The sequence below is a fragment of the Pantherophis guttatus genome, chromosome 1 (assembly GCF_059756535.1).
Source record: "Pantherophis guttatus breed Tessera chromosome 1, ASM5975653v1, whole genome shotgun sequence".
Taxonomy (NCBI): Eukaryota; Metazoa; Chordata; class Lepidosauria; order Squamata; family Colubridae; genus Pantherophis; species Pantherophis guttatus.
Window position 1 is genome coordinate 202298208 of NC_142063.1, and position 17690 is coordinate 202315897.

A 17690-nucleotide genomic window follows, 5' to 3' on the forward strand; every position below is an offset into this window, starting at 1 on the left:
TTTTTTGATGCAGTCTAGGATTGCTTAGGATTTTTTTTGTTGTTTTTGCTTCATTTACACTGTTGGCTTGTGTTCAATTTGGGGATTACCAAGACGTCCAGTTTTTTTCTGTATGAGTATTTGCTGTTCCCCAAACTATACGTCATTTGTAAATTTGATAGCTGTGTTTGGAAACCTCTTATCTAAGTCCTTTACAAATATGTTGAATAGCATAGGTTACATGTATAGAAAGATGTAAATTTAGAGGGTTTTTTTTATTAAGCACATTCCACAGTACAAAGCCTTATATCATGAACAATATCTGTACATTTCAACAGTTGTCCGATAAGCTGTTCATACACAAACTTTCCAAACAGGTAACTGGCAAACATAATTACAAGTTAGAATAAGACTATCCCAGTGCTTTGAAACATTAATCTAGCAGTAACATACAGCTGTTCAGTAATGATTAGCAAAACAAAAGTCCAGAGTACAGCCGGTACTATCATTCATCCCAGGAGTCAAACTCCTCGGGTGTCAGTTACAAATTCCACGGCTACGTTACACCAAGCACAATCAAAAGTACTTTAGGCTGCATCTTCAAATACCATCATTTCCCATGGAAAAACATGAATTTCATCTTACACATGCATTAAAAATGGATGGTTGTCCGTAAATACCCTTTTGTTTTCAGCGCTGCAGTATCAAGTCTTTCGTGTTGCAGCTATTAGGTGACATGGGGATGAGGGGGGAGGGGAGGGGCGAAGGGGCAAAACCGTTTCTGTAAAAGTGGCCCATCTCGACATCTGATATGGGAAAGTGTCCTCTTAAGCATTTTTGTAGATTGGATCAGATCCGTGTAATATATCTTTTTTCCCCCTCCGTGTTCGGAAGAAGAACTTAGGAGCCCAATAGAATTGACTGGGAGGTGAAGGCTGGAAACCAGAAGCAGCTCAAGTTGTACCTTTCTCACATCCGGCGTGTGCTTTCGTTTTTTTATTCGACAGACAAACTAGATGGTGTGCAAGTGAAATAGCCAACCATAAGCTGTTCCACTAAATAAGCAAAATTCATTCATTGGTCATTTATATTGGTTATTAACATTCCTTGACCCCTCAACAACAACAACAAAAAAAAGGTAAAAAAAAGAAAAAAGAAAAGAAAAAAAAGGAGGGGGGGAAATAAGAGGAGGAGGGTATCAGCAGTGGCAGCAAAAGGAAAGCAGACAGAATACCACATGATATCACCCACGTCCATGCCAACAATTGCTCCTGGACCAACCAGTATTTTTATTTATTAATATCTTCTAAAGAACATTAAGAGAAGCTATTGAACAATGTTGCTGAGCAATAATTTAAAAACATGGAGACAATAATTTCGAATGAGTTGTTTTTGTAATCGGGAGATACTGAATCAATAGCCATGGCCAGTCATAGTTAGAAAAAAATCCACGGTGCCATTTACTGCTAGGTTACTCCAAATAAATGGTAAGGTGCACCAATCATCTCCTCTAAGGTCTCAGTGGAATAGCAATTCATCTTCCAATTCAGCATACTGGCCTGGAAATCACGGACAATTCAAACAGATATTAAAAGGGTTGATGTCTCTTCAACTTTAGACAGTGGTTTCAAGATGATTTGCAAATATTGCCTTGTGGAATAGTGAAAGAAATTTTAACTTTTTTTTTTTTAATAAAAAATGCTTCTTATGTTTAGAAGTTAACATTAAGATATGCCCTCCCAATTAAAAAGGAAGAAGAAAATCCTAATGAATGCCAACGCTCTCCCTTTCACAGAAAAATGTTTCTAATACATCCCAACTCCATATGGCGCCAGTAGTAAGAATGCCTGGGTACTTAAAAGCACCTCCCTTGGCATCTGTATACAGCATCAGAAGGCCCCGACTCCCAGCCCTTGGAGGTTACAATGTTTTATGTACATTATATCTACATGCTTATACAGGTACAGTATTGGAAAGAATGAGGCAAGCACACAGGAAGGATCTGACTATACCAAACATTAGGAGGAAGAGAAAGACAGTTGTAGTATAGAGTACAATTTAAAGAAAAGACAATGCTGTACATCTAGTTTTGATAATCTAGCCCAATTTACAATCTTTAAATTAAAGCAAATTACAGGTGCAGAAATAAGTAAATTATTGTCCAAAAGGTTGCTGAACCATTCCAAAGTATTTCTACCAGTCCAACTGAGACTCTGAGCAAACACAGCAGGATCCGCATTAATCGTGAAATGTAAAAGCTGCGGGATGAGGCGATTTTGAAAGCAAGCTCTGTACATTCTGGGTTATGCGTTTGGCACCCACGTTTCACTGAGAATGTTTTTCTTCTTCAGAGTCAGACAAAAAGTGCAAAGCAAATATAAATTAGGTCAAGTCCATCCTTGACATCTGATTTACTCCTGGAAAAACAAGCCGTAAGTTCAGTGTATATGGGCAAATTACTCATGAAGCTTTGGATCTTGCACTGTGGTGAGGGAGAGGCCGAACTCAGTGAATTCCTAGTCAATTCCTTAAGAGACCACCGAGTGGAGGAGGACTGGAAAAAGTTACATTGAGATAAAGAATTGTGCCGCTTTACATCTACACAGCACCTAAAACCACTTCCAACTTTAGCTGTGGCTATTGTCTTCAGATGTGTGATAGCCAAATGTCCAGTAGTTCAAAGACTGTGGAATCCTACAAAAAATAAAAAATAAAACATGAAAATCACTGGTTTAAAATTAAGTTAAAACAATTATGTCTTATAGGGAGATAGAAGACTATGAACTAGAGATCTAATAACAATGAAGAACAGGTCATCAGCTTCTGTAGTTGAATTAAGTCAGAAGGACCACCTGCACTAGAGGTCTCTTTGATGCACCCACTGGAGATACTTGCCACCATTTAAAGACAATGATTTTAAATTCAATTTGGCTTACTCTGCTATTCCGTCCACTTATAACAAATAAGATTGTTTGATTCCCTTAAACTTTGATTGAAATTTGTTAGCTGCTGTAGGATGCCAGGCCCAACACAAAAAGACTTGGATCAAACAAAATAAAGTGCCTAGCAAGAATGTTACTGTTTAGAGTTGGGAAAATAAGATCAACATCGATGTATGTTTGATCATACCAGGGCCATGTTACGCCTAATAGGTAATTGGAGACATAAAGAGTTCCATACCAATAAAGAATTATTTTCTCTACCAAGATGCTCGATTTCTACTCTGAGCATGGAGTAGGAAAGTCAGCCCTGCCCACATCATGCCACAGCACTGCCAAAGCAATTAGTTTCTTTATTAGCCTGCTAAGAGGTTTTCACCTTAAATATCTTCTTCATTCATGCAGAAGCACAAGGAACTAGCACTGTGTATAAAACTTTCCCTTGATCATTAGTACTATTTATTGTCATTTTATATGATGTGTTATTTTACATGTTTATAATGCCTGGCTTAAGAGTAATGGTGTGATATCAGTGCATCCTTCTGACAATGAAGGCAATAGCAGAGAGTGAAGTAGTTGTAACAGAGGAAGAGTAATAAGACAATCAAAACTTATTCACTCTTCTGAACGTCTCTTCAATTAAAAGAATTTGAATTCTTACATCCAATCAATACTCTTGCCATGTCCAATAATAATAGTAACAAAGATTTTATGAATAATTTAATTGTGATTAAAGAATTCAAACATTAGATTGTCTTAGGTCTGATCTATCTGGGCTGCATAAATCACTAGATGGTGGAAAACTTCAACTCTTTGCTGCCATCTAGTAGTCATCTGGATGTTTGCACTCTAGATATGTTTAGATCAGGGCAGTGGTGAAATGTAAATTTTGTTACTACCGGTTCTGTGGGTGTGGCTTGGGGGCTAATATGATTGAGTGGGCATGGCCAATTTTTTTTTTTTTTTTTACTTTTAAAACCATTTTTCTACAATCTCTTTAGCCCGAAGAGGTTGTTAAAAAAATGCTTTTAAAGCCTCTGCTGATCCCAGCTGCCTTGCCTGATCGGCAGAGCTTTTTCTTTTTTTTTAAGCCTCTGACAATCGCAGCTGACTTGCCTGATCGGCAGAGGCTTTATTTTTACTTTTAAAAGCATTTTTTCTATAACCTCTTCGGCTGAAGAGGTTGTAGAAAAAATGCTTTTAAAAATAAAAAAGCCTCTGATGATTGCGCGGCTCAGCTGGGCAATGGGGGGGGGGACAGGGATTTTTGCTACCGGTTCTCTGAACCACCCGCCTCCATTGCTACCGGATCGGGCGATCTGGTCCAAACCGGGAGCATTTCACCCTTGGACCAGGGGTGTCAAAACTCAAGGCCCAGGGGCTGGATCTGGCTTGCGGGGTGCTAAGATGGGGCCGCCCTGGAAACAGCAAAGGACTGGCCCACAATGATAATGGAGCTTGAGAGGGCTGTGTGTAGCCCCCTCGAGCTCTGTTTTTGCTGGCAGAGGGTTGCAGGAGGCCATCGCAGCCGCAAACGGAGCTCAGGAGCCCATTTTTGCTGGCAGAGCACTTGGGTCTCCACAGGCGCCCCTGACACGAGTGATGTCAAGCTGACCATGCCCACCCTGACCCACCCTGCCCCCCACCGAGGTCAAACACAACCCTGATGTGGCCCTCAATGAAATAGAGTTTGACACCCCTGGTTTAAACCTACAAAAAAGATTATAATCCTTCAAAAATAATTAGGGTCTAAGTAGTTAATACGATGTACTGGATCACCACTTCTACAATGCCTGATTACATTAATCTAATCTGCTAGGAATAGTACTCCTAAAATATCTGGGGTGTATCGATTTGCTTCACTTTGTTCATGTAAAATGGCATTCCTTGAAGGCCTTCCTTCAGAGATATTTTGATGCTGGTAAATTAAGATAGACACCATGGTACAAACCTGGAACATCCTATTTCAAAATATATGCATATATCTTAAAATTTGCCAATTATTACTTTTAAAATAATAGAACAGTTTGCATCTATTTTTTTTCTTTTCTTTTTTGAGAAGTGAATTCACAAATATCAATGACAATTCTTTTGGAGTGCAAGGGCCATAATCAAAAATGGAAATTGCAGCAAAAGAAAGAACAAAATAAATGCTTACCTTGGAGAACTGTTAACTGCAGAGTGTTATCTGGAGATGTAGGTGTACGTTCTGGATGGAGAGCGGGTCTCATTTTGTGCATTGGGAGGCACATTTAAAAAATCCCAAATCAAAATGGTGTCATCATGGGAACTACTAATAATTTGAAATTCATCAAATTGGAGTCTAAACACGCGTCCAGAATGTTCCTGAAATATGCAGTGGTTTATAGTTAATAGGGCAGATACTCAAGTTAAACATTACTTTTGGGAATAGAGCAAAGTTTATTTGGGGGGGGGGGGCAATCATATTTGCTGCAATGTAATAGTTTACTTCATAGTAAAAGTGTATATAAAGAGCAGATGACATAAAAGTACATTTCCTTAAGAAAAGGATACGATTTGGAAGATAGAATGCCTGGAGTAACATTCCATAACAATAACATTTTAGGACATTAAGTTCATAGGCATGAATATTGGGATATCCTCCCTCCCAGATCCCCCTCCCCTCAGTGTACAATTTTCAGGCTCTTACCACAGCGGTTTCAAAAGAAAAGGCTCAGAATTTCCACTTATATCTAGTACTTTTATAACAAAACATCCAGTACATGAATACACACAATTGTTATATAACTATAAATGAAGGGTTGTAACAAAATCTACGTACCACCAATGTACGTAAGCACAGTGTACTTGCTGGAGCTCGAGGATCAAGAGCAGCTTGCAGGTCCCAAACTTTGATTTTGCTACAAAATTGAAAGAAAATTTTATAAGGCAACTTTCTTACACATAGATATAGTGGCAAACACAAAACAAAACAACAGCCTAGGAAAAAGCTTTGAAACACATACCCATCATAGGCTCCACTTACAATCCTTTTGTTATCAAATCGTATGCATCTAACCAACTCTTCATGTCCTTCTAGCACTCTTAAACACGCTCCGCATTCAATATCCCAAAGTCTGGGGGGGGGGAAAAGAACCACAATACAGTTTGTTTTAAAAAATACAGTGGACATATATGAAGTGTTTACTTATCTCTTGTAGAGAAGAGTTCACTTGCTACAGCTATAGCTAAACAGCTACAAGGCTAACTGCCACTTAATCAAATGTCGTTCACAAAGCCCCACTTATACTAAAAGTCTGGAGGGGGGGGGGAAACCCTGCAGTGGACAAATTCAATTCAATTCAATTCAATTCAATATAATCCCTTCACTTATTCAAACATAGAATATCTGAATCAACTGATTAATTTGGTAGGCATCAACTTATTCTGAAAAGCTACATTTTTTACTACTATATTTTAGTATTTAATCAACTAAGGTGCTTCAGTATCAACATATTGGCTTGTTTCAAGTGCATTGTTTTTGCACATCCTTTCCACCAAGTTTCCCTTCTCTGCAGACAAACCAATAAGATCACCTAAGAGTTTTGAATAAGACGGCCAAGGACTTATAATAGCATAAGGGAGGACATCTAGGGAAGCATGCGGGAATTATCCTGGAAGTGAGTAAAGAGCATCTGGAGGAATTCGGCTTAAAAATATGAAGGAATGATGGTTAACTCCCCCCCACTCCGCCAAAAAACCTGGAGAACGGCCTTTTCCATTTCTCTCAAGACTTTTCTTCATTTTTTTTTCTACTTAGAAGAATTAGGAAATTTTGGAAACACTGAAATGTAACATAAGTTGCATTTATTGTATATAGAGTAATCTGAATTCAGTATTGGCATAACTCTATAAAATGTCTGAAATCCAATATCACACAAAGATAAATCTGCTCTTCAAAATCTCTTCCCACTCCCACTGTGTAGACCCACAAATCTGATCCTGATTTGTCTCCAGGCATCTGTGGTAAATAGCCGTGAGGGATATGTTGGAGTGTCATGGGACAGGGGGAATTTCTCTGTCCTATTGTCAGAAGTCCTATCAACAAAGAATGAACTGGGTACCATCTACACTTCTCTAAAAATATTGCTATTTTTTCTTTTATTTTTTCCTACTTTCCACATTGCTTTTCCCCCCCAACTCTCAGATATTTAGCATGTACAAAACTAAGGCTGCTCTTGTGCATCAGAACATGTCCCACTTACATTGTCCAAATAAAAGAAATTTTACTACCTACCTAATGGTATTGTCTGATGATCCACTCACAACAAGTCGATCCCTATACTGGAGGCAGGCAATACCCCTTTTGTGCCCATTAAGAGTGCGAACAAATTCACACGTGCTTGTACTCCAGACCTGTGTGGAAAATAAAGGGTAAGGCAATTTGGATTTTCTGTCATTTAAGGATGAAAAGCCCTGGGTCAAAATTTTGGGAGAGCTTAACATGAATCCTGATGAAATTTTCATTCTGTGAATCTAATTCTCAATGCTGAAAAAATGTCCTTAGTATATATAACTCACAAGGGCATTTTTGTTATATTAACATAAAACAGTGTCAATTGCACAACAGCATCAGACAATATCCTGCATTAAATGAGGAGGAGTATTTTTGAATAGCAGGTTTTTTTTCTATTCTTCCTCACAGCTATGCCCCCAATCTGCTAAATCTTCCTTCCCAAATATCAATCAGCATTAAAATCCATTCATATGACAACTCTGGGTTGGACCTAATTATTTATTGCACCATAGATGTTGTTTTGCTGGTGAAACAGAACCTTAATGTTCTTCATCACCAACTCCATGACACCCATTTTCTCCACCACCATAACCAATATTTTGTTGGTTTGGAAGACTTTCAAAGCATATTTGGTGATGGAGGAAGATATAGGAATCTATGCAAGCAGAAGTATGTTTGCGTAACATTGTGAAGCATTTATTGTCTTTCGGAAGTTTACCCCACTGACATCTCCTCATCTTCAAGCTTTCCAGGGATTATTATTTGGAGAAGACAAGCAATGAATCTTGACTGCACAACAATATACCATCCATAGTTTGGAAAGATTCATTTGCCAGTGGTCTTTAACCAACTGAACTGTGGCTAAAACACAATATTATTTTTTAAAAGAAATTATAATCACAAATTAACTACTACTATGACGATGACATTTGTGTCGGTAGTGCTCATGTGCTTCTGGATTGAAAGGATTGAACAGTGACATCACTGTTGCCCAGGAGACACCCAGTTGGGGACTCCTTTCATGTCCCCATTAAGTTGCCCACCAAAGTGGTGCCCATGTATCTATTCGCAGTCACCCATTTTCGAACTGCTGGGATGGCAGGAATTGGAGATGTGATGGGAGCTCACTCCATCCCGTGGTCATGAACATGAGCCTGCCAACTGCACCCCAGCGTCCTAACCAATGAGCCATCATGCTCCTCAAACAAATTAACCAATACAAATGTATCTTATTTAATATGTTGGAAATATTATATACCAATCAAAATATCCTCCAAGGACATTATGAAAACAGTATGATAGAAGTCTAAAGCCATAAAAATGAATTTAAAAATCTAGGTAATATTTTAAAAGCAAAAGTAATTGAACAAATAGCTATAGAAATTAATTTAGAGAGATTTCAGAAGTTAGACGTGTGCTAAAGACATTCATCACTGCTTTAGAAAAGTATTGCTAACTTACTTTAATGGTCCTATCTCCAGAAGCAGATACAATATATTTATCATCAAAGTCCACAACATTAACAGCAGCCCGATGGCCAACTAATACTCGGCGCAAAGTGATGTCAGTTGCTGAAGCCATGTCCCAAACAGCAATAGAGCGGTCCTTTGAACAGGTCACCATTAAACCATTACTAAACCGCAAGTGAAGCACTGCTTCATTATGATGAATTAAAGTGTTCAAGACTTCGCCTGTGTTCACATCCCAGACTCTGAGGAAAGAAAACTTGGGTCAAGTGTTATGAAGCTGAAAGTTAGTGGAGAGTTTTTGTCTTTTAGGCTATTTTCAGAGTGCTATGACTACTGATTAAATATTGAATGATGTACACCAGCAGCCCCCAACCTTTTGGATATCAGGGACCGGTTCCGTGGAAAGAAGTTTTTCTGTGGGATGGAGGGGTGTGTGGCATCTGCACTGCCTGCATTCAGATGGGGCTTCGCTCGTTTGGGCGGCCTGGTTTCTGGCACACCACAATCAGTATCGGTCTGGGCCCAGGGGTTGGGGACCCCGATGTACACAATTATACAAAATTTATCTATGAAATCAGATGCTACTGGCATTGGAAACAAACTTCTTGTACATCAACGTTACTTCCATTTTCATGCCCAGATAGTCAATTAAACAGTTTTAACAGAAAAGCCATTCTTTATATAATTTTGTTTTTATGACTGACTCTGGCACAAGTCAGTTTTGCACAGGGCAGGATAGATCCATTTGTGCCCACAACAGTAATGAAGGAAGCCAAATTAATTGAAATAAAATATTAAAGTGTTTCTTAAATATGGAAAGGCAGTCTTCCATTTTCTTTACTCCATTCCTCTTTCTGCCATATTTTTGACTATAAAATGCTCACCTAACAGTAGAATCAGACGATCCAGTTACAATTACTCTTTCATCATACTGTAGACAAAGAACGGAGCCAGTATGTCCTGTTAATACTTTCAAACATTCCAATCCGGTTTTATCCCATATCTACCATATAACAAAAGAAAACATAAAGGAATTATTTAAATGCTGAGTTGGTGTGAGAAAGATTGCAGTTATTCTTCCAGGGCAGGACACAGACATTTCTGTTCCCCCCACCCCACCCATCTGTGCAATTTTGGAAGGGCATAAAAAAAAAAAAACTGAGCAAAGATTTTAAAACATTCAATTAGATGCCTCTGTGCCACAGTCTGGCATTTAACTATCCTGAATTTATAGGCTTATAAAAAGATGTTTAAATAGAAACAACACATCTCCCTCTATTGCAATGTCTCCACTAATTTAAACCCCTCCCAGTTGGGTGTGTGTGTGGATGCTTAATATTTCATTTTTTTTAATTATTAGTCCTCTGTTTCATATATTTTTGGAAGGATACAGATAAGATTCTGCAATAGGATAGCAGGCTAGATAAAATGATGAAAAATGATCTACCTCTCTTGTCCCTGCTAACATCAAGAAATCCCTTTACCTTAATGGAGTTATCCCTTAGGCCGCTTATAATCTTTTCATCGTCATATTGTAGACAGTAAACACCTTTACTATTCTCAGAGCGGCACTGAATTCTTTGCAAGTTGTGCCTTCCACATCGCCAGTTAGATTCTATTGTCTGCAAGAGAGCAGAAAATGTTTGGGTGATACAGAATCCTACCAGATGCCACTGAAATTTCATCACAATGGTATTTTAAGCAAGCCTTTGCCAGCTACTTGGATTCATTCTTGCCTCCTTCTTGTTAGAATCCTCTGAAGTGGCTCCTTCTGAAGCTGCTTTTGGAACAACATAGAACAGCCCACACATTAATATGTGGGACCCACTACTCAGAGATAACCTTTGCATCTGTAGGTTTTCTGGTACAATTCAAAGTACCATCATCCTATGAAGCCTTACAGTGCTTGGCACCTGCAGGACTTATCTATTTTCAAAGGGCCATACTCTTCTAATGCACTTTGTCCCAAGCACACAAGTTGCAGTTCCTGTTGTATGAAAGAGGCACGATTCATAGTGACAGACTTCAACCTTAGGAACCCCACAAAAGAGCTGGCTGTGCCTTCACTTTCAAATTTTAGACAAGGTCTTAAAAAACAGAACTATTCAGAAGGGCACAGATGCTTATTAACAGGTTTTTAATGCTGATATGCATATGCTTTCTCTAATTTAATTTTTTATTTAAAAACATTTGAGTTAACATTTATTTTATTCCGTTTAGAGGTTTTAAATTTCTTGCACTTACTTAAACAGAATAGAGGGAATAACAAACCTTGGCTATGGCATTTCTCTATAGAGTCCAGCACTCATTTTTGAACCAAATGATATACTCGATGATACAATTAATAATAAAGCTATACAAAATTTTCTCTGCACAGAACAGATGATTTTGGATGGCCCATGATTTAACTCCATTCATGGAACAAAATGAAGCAGTTTTGAGTCAGGCCGAATTATCTTGGGACTACAGAGAAAAACCAAGACCATAGGTGACTAAGGGTGATAAAGGAAATAAGATACTGGGGATGGGGCAGGTGGTTAGCAACCATGCTGTGCCGCAACATCAGTGAAGGGAGGGAAGGCAGGTGCTGGAAAAACTGAGAGCAAGGGCTGGTGGGTTATGCTGACCTGGAAGCTGCTCCAGGGAGAAAGTAAGGGAGGCATATGAGTCTTGCTCTACTCCTCTGAACAGTCCATCTGAAACTCAGCACAACCGAGTTATCTAGATTTTGTTTTTGCCTGATCATGGCTGCTCTGATTAAAATGGTTAGCAGAACATGACAATCTGACTTGGCTTTGAAATATAAACTGTTTTTTTTCCCTGTGACGGACACCTCATTTACTACTGTGGCAAATTAACATTATTTGTCATTTCAAACACTACGTTCACTATTTTCCTCATTTATAATTATTGCTCACAACTGCAGATTAAGCATACATAAACCTGTAAGGCAGAGCTGAGAAATATGTAGTTTGCTAGCTGTTTTTGGAATTTCAATTATTATCATACCTGACTGTTTGCCCTACTAGCTTGGTGTATTTCTTTCTTAATGTATAGGATGTGAACACAGAATTAAATAGAACTTTCACAGTGTGAAGTATTATATGTGTTAAACTCTTAAGTAAAAAATCCTGAATGTGGGAAACCTCATTTAATTTGCTTCCTCTCATCCCAAAATTTAAACTGATTAAATCTCTATTAGTGTCATATACCGTATTTTTTGGAGTATAAGATGCACCTTTTCCCCCCTAAAAGGGGGTAAAAATTTAGGTGTGTCTTATACATCGAATGTAGCCCTGCCCACCCACTGGCCCCCACTCTTTGGTCTCTGCCTCCCAGTAATTTACCTCCTTGCAGCAAGCAGCAAGAAGAAACAGCCCATTTCAGCGTCAGCACAGCCTAATTAGCACAAGCTGATTGTCTGTTGGACCAGCCTCCCGACTCTCAGCTGTTTCAGGCTGCAGGGATTGCCATTGCCTATTGCTGCGCAGGCCTCTGCTGCTTGCTGCAAGGAGGTAAATTGCTGGGAGCAGAATTTTTTTTCTTGTGCTAATCAAGCTATGCTGAAAATGAAAATGAAAGTAAAGTAGGCTATTTGCTGTTTGCTCCAATGAGGCAAAATTGCTGGAAGGCAGAGGCAGATTTCTTTTTCTTGTTTTCCTCACCAAAAAAGGTAGGTGCATCTTATAGTCTGGAGCGTCTTATACTCCAAAAAATATGGTACATTAGATGGGTCTTTCATGATTAAGCTGTAAGGTCCCAATTAATTAATTTTTAAACTAATTAAAATTTCTGTTTACAGTTCATCACATTTGTCATGTGGGCAATAGCTGAAGTGATCCAAATATTTTGGAAGGTCACTAATTCTTGACATGCAGCATGTAAGAGGCTGTTCATTAATCCTAGTCAAATCAATTCTATCAAAATGTTTAGAGAGAATTTGCTTTCCATGTGTGGCTTGAACATCAAAGCAACAGGAATGTGTTATTCCTCCCTAAACCAAAGAGCTAAGAATAAAGTCTAGGCAGGTGCACCATTCCATTCTCTGGGTATATGTGATTTCAGACAAACAGCAATGTGGTACTGCTGCTATGGGAAAAAGTTTCATATTTTTGAGAATTTCTAAAATCCTTTTCACTGTGACAGTTGCCAATATACTGGGAATATAGCCACAATCCACAGAAACATTACAGCTGCAAAGAAATTGGCAGGAATAAATATATATGAAAATACAAAGAGGAAAACATCTGAAAGAATTAAATAATAGTCCAGTGGATAGATACATGGATGACCAGCAGTACAGGGTTCTATTTGCTATCAGGATTCATCTATACCCAAATCAAATACTGTATTTGATGATACAACACATACAGTGTAACATGGCCCATTACAGAATCCAGGTTGGCAATCAAGAGCACTGGCTATTTCAGGCACTCCTTGCCTCTTACATAGCTATCACTATTTTCCTAATTCAAAGGATAACTACCATTACTCTGTTACATCTGTGTTGATGCTTTCGTAAGCAGTAAAAGAGGGAAGGTGGATTCCTTCTAACACTTTGCAGGGTATATCTAGTAGTTATACAGGTAAGCGCTTTAGTCTGGCAAGATTTCTGTCTATAGGCAACAAAGCAACTACTCAGAAGTAACTGCTCTTGGTTTCTTGGTCCTGACAGCAGGTTAGGAAAAAAGTTAGAATGTATGATGTTTTAATTCAATCAAGCTTTGATTTTGAAAGAGAGGAACTATGGTATCCTAAAAAGACCTGTTTTGACTTGACCTGGAGATATCAGAGAACTGAAGCCTTCAAGTTCTAAAGGTGATGGAGGTTAAGGTGTGGATGGAAATCTGTCCCTGACGAATGGAGAAGTTGAGTCAGCTTGAAATTGGGAGTTATTCCTAATAAGTGAACAAGACAAAAAGGGCAGTCTAGCTACCAAGATCACCAAAACAGGTAACAATCACCTCTAGGCGAGATGGGCAGCATACAAGTCTAATTACGAACACAAACAATGTAGTGGGTCACTTCCTGAGTTTTATCAGAACTCTTGGGAGACCCTTCTAAAGTTCCACATACAACTAGGATTGAGCAGGCTGGATATATCATTATCTGGTATTATATTTATTATTTATTAGACAAAATTGTAACTATTTGGAACAAATATTTCAGGAGGCTTGACATGTTTTTACTGCAGGTTTAGAGACTGTTGGACAACTGTTCTGCTTTACTGCAGGGAAATAGCCCTAAAGGATGCATTCAGGTCTCTGGGATCTTAATATGTGAATTATTTTTCTATTTCTTTAGTTCTATGGTGTATTCTTATTTGTTGTTAGTTTCCCAAAATGTTTATGACAGTATTGTGTGTGCGTGGGGGGGGGGGGAGGAGGAGTGGGGGGGGGGGGAAAGAGAGTGATCAAACAAACCAACAAGGAAAGATCTGGTAGACACCTATGGTGCATTTAGAAAGTATTCAGACTCCTTCACTTTAGTCAATTTTGTTATAGCGCAGCCCGATTCTACAGTTGTTGGAATTCATGCCAATGTCATATTTCAGTTTTTTTAAAAAATAAATTTACAGACATTTTAAGGTTCTGTTTTCACTTTGTCATTATGCAGTACTGAGTGTAGATTAATAAGAAAAAAAAAAAAAGAATTTCAACAACTGAAGAATCAGGCTGTAGCATAATAAAATTGACCAAAGTGAAGGGGGTCTGAATACTTTCTGAATGCACTGTATGTCTCATTATTTGCATATCTCACTTTGTCTTCAGGGAATCTACATTTTAATTTTCAAAAATCCTTTAAAGTAAATTGTAACTTCCAGAAACAGTGGGTTTCTATTTTTTTCCTCTTGCCTTTTACAACATCAAGTACATTTTAAACAAAGTAATATCTGAAAAAACATACCTCTATATCTTGTATTATCTTTGGATACAGTGACCTATAAAATGAATTAGGAGGGCCATCTGTGGGCCTGTTTTTAAACAGGTACTGATCCCTGTAAAACAATAAGAAGAAAGAGAGGTGTAAATTTTTCATAGAGAAATAAAAATATTTGAAATGACTCTATGGATATCAGCAACATACTGACGTTGTAAAGCCATCTCCAAATTTTAAATAGCACTAACTTAACTAAATCTGTTATGCTGCTTGAAAATTTAAACACACTGACTGCCCTCCGATGAACCTACCACATTCATACCTTATTTTGTGCTTTTTGTTCTTATTTTATAAAAAGCAACATCGAAAGAGCCAAAGTGAGAATTCAATGATCCATATTATTCTTTTAGTTAAATCCACACATAGAATTAAAAGTTCTACTTTTGATTCTATTCCTATACCTGTAAAAAAAAAAAAACTATTACTGCCCTAGAAAGAAATTGGCTTGGGTAGCTGAATGCAACCAGAGATGTATTCTTCTCTTCCTGAGGTTTAGACACTAGTTTCCATGTCTTTATCACACAGAATAGTGAGGAAGGCTATGAATGTTCTTTCTGTAATTAAACACCAATAGGTTTGTTCCCTACAAAATACAAAGGCTTCCCTGCATTGACTTTATTAGGTGACCTCAATGAAATACACTTTCAAAGAGGACAATTAGAGCCAAGTCAAGAAGCAGAAAGATAGAGAAAGAACTGGAGTAAATAACTCTTAACTAAGAAATGCACTGCATTTTCTTCTACATTTACCACCATTACTGCCCAATCAGGCCAGATGTGCTCAGTACACTAAGGGAAGTATTTCCATTCCAAAGGAGGAAGGATGTTTATTCCTTTTGCACAGATACATACCAGCACCTCCTTTCTGAGAGCCCCTTCCAGAGTGGATCAGTTCGTACCATTCTCTCAATAAGCTTCTTCCAAAGCATTCCTTCTGAAATAACTCGCTGCCATTCCTTACAAACCAATTCAGCTGCACAAAGGGATCTGGCATCTAGGTAGGAGAGGATGTTTTCTGCTATGTGATCTAAGCCTTGTTCTATCAAAGAGAGAGGGGGGGGAGAGAGAGGGAGAGAGAAGAATTGTCAATCTTTGTGAAACAAACACTGTGAAATGTGTAAAACTTTTGAAACTGTGAAACTTTAAATTCAGAACTGCAGATAAATGCCATGTATTGCACACAAAATGCTCCACAGAATGCTATGATTCAATATAAAGAACTGAAGGTGCCCCCCCACCCCAAATAAGATCTTTTGGACCCCTGCATGTTAACCTGAAATATATGCCTAGCTGGGAACCAGAGAGCTGCTTTAAACATGATCAAAGGAAACATTTTCATTATTCTTTTCTGACTGCATTTGTCTGCACCGGCGCAACAAGCCACATTGCATCTGGCTGCAAGCAGCTGCAGAAAAAGTCGGGCAGCAGCATTAACAGGTGTTGGGCCATGGGAGGACTGGCTGCAGTGGTCCTAAAGTAAGCGGGTAAGACATCCCCCGAAAATAAGATCTAGTGCTTAATTTGGGCCCATAAGAAAATAAGACCGGGTCCTATTTTCGGGGAAACATGGCACCAAAAATGAACCCAATTATATATTATAAAAAACCATATCTTTATTTATAATTAGAATAATCTGTGATATAGACTCTTAATTTATGTTATACAAAGAGGTTTTAGTACATCATGGTTTTCCTACAGAATTGATGATCACCTTATTTGATAACAAGCCTTTAGAACAAAATTCAAGGAATCTCTACTAGGACTTGCAAATATTGCAAGTATTAACAAATATGCAAATATTAACATTTCGGAGTTTCAATGGCTGTGTGCACACACACTGCAAGCAGGTGATTGCATTTTGAATTGCTCTGTGTGGGTCAATCCAATACTAAGCATGCCAATCTCAAACATTAATTGGGCAAGGGCACTGATCTAACAAAAAGCAGCTCCTGAAATACTGTTCCTGATTTGACAGGAACCATCTATTCAAGAAATAGTAAGGCATGATTCCAACTCCATTCAGTAAAGGTACGGGTGAATGTTTGTCTTACAGCATTAAGTACTAGTCCCTGACCAAATTTGCCAGGACAAATGAATCCTGCCTTAGTCTTGGCCAGCATAAAACAGCTCTTGGGAGCTTTGCTTCTTTTCACCTGGCTGAGAAGATCATTTAAAGCAGAGCAATTTGGCTGCTGGTTCAAAAGGGATTTCTAGCTTTGGCTGCTTGAAAATTAGAACCCCGTGTTATTATCTTGGGCTCCAAAACATGCATTTGATCAAAGAATTATATCTCCCTTTAAAAAATGGTGGCCAATTTATGATTCACAGGGCCCCATAGAAACCTTAGATCACACAGTCAACATCTGGCAGCAAAATGTCAAATTTTCAGCAGTGCTATTCTCTATTACATCATCTTATTCTATAGGCTGAGAATGGAAGCCTCTAGCTCCCATTCCCATTCTCAACCACTCTCCAAATTACAGTTGTGACGCTTCATGAGTTATCTTCATAGACTTCTGTGGTCCTCAAAAACTGGAAGTATAATGTTGGCCCTTCGTTTCCTCAAACATTTGGGGTGGGGGGAAGGCAACAAAAACACTTTTGATACTTGTAGACTTTAGTGTCATGTGGGGTGAGTAGGGCAAGGCTAATGTACTGTGAGAGTTAAATCTCACACAGTTATTGAAAAACAAGATCAGCACAAATCAAGCTACTGTTAGAAAAAGGAGAGAAGAGAACAATCCAGCCTGCTCAAAAACAAACAATCTATTAGATTGGGTGGGAAGAAAAAAATGAAACAACAATAAGAACATACATATATATTTGAACATGTATATGTATGCTCTTGGGAGGTATTGAATCGAAGTTCTTGATTCAAGGTAATTGGTGAAATTCCTTGGTAGGGGTTCTAACTTTCTTCAGTAAACATTACTTAGGTTCTTAAATATTTTTTTATGAACTTGTCTAAGAATGGTTCATTTCTTCCTGTGGTATGAAGCCTGACAGCTTCAGCAATTGAGCATAATGTATGTTCTTATACACAAACATTTTCTCATGTTTCCACAAAATTTAGATCCTCACAACAGACCATGTGCTAAGCATTTTC

General features: G+C 38.3%; 1 protein-coding gene across 4 annotated transcripts in view; it reads right to left on the reverse strand.

The window, feature by feature from the left end:
• Positions 1-235: 235 nt before the first annotated feature.
• Positions 236-17690, reverse strand: part of FBXW11 (F-box and WD repeat domain containing 11) — an 88741-nt gene continuing 71286 nt past the window's right edge. For all 4 annotated transcript variants that reach the window (XM_034432301.3, XM_034432299.3, XM_034432302.3 and 1 more), the window contains 10 exons: positions 15437-15623; positions 14553-14643; positions 10130-10267; positions 9530-9648; positions 8638-8887; positions 7177-7295; positions 5906-6016; positions 5722-5800; positions 5077-5264; positions 236-2673 (listed from right to left, as the gene is read on the reverse strand). In XM_034432301.3, the coding sequence (XP_034288192.2) occupies positions 5103-5264; positions 5722-5800; positions 5906-6016; positions 7177-7295; positions 8638-8887; positions 9530-9648; positions 10130-10267; positions 14553-14643; positions 15437-15623 (1256 nt within the window). In that variant the 3' untranslated portion in view covers positions 236-2673; positions 5077-5102. The remainder of the gene's footprint in view (positions 2674-5076; positions 5265-5721; positions 5801-5905; positions 6017-7176; positions 7296-8637; positions 8888-9529; positions 9649-10129; positions 10268-14552; positions 14644-15436; positions 15624-17690) is intronic.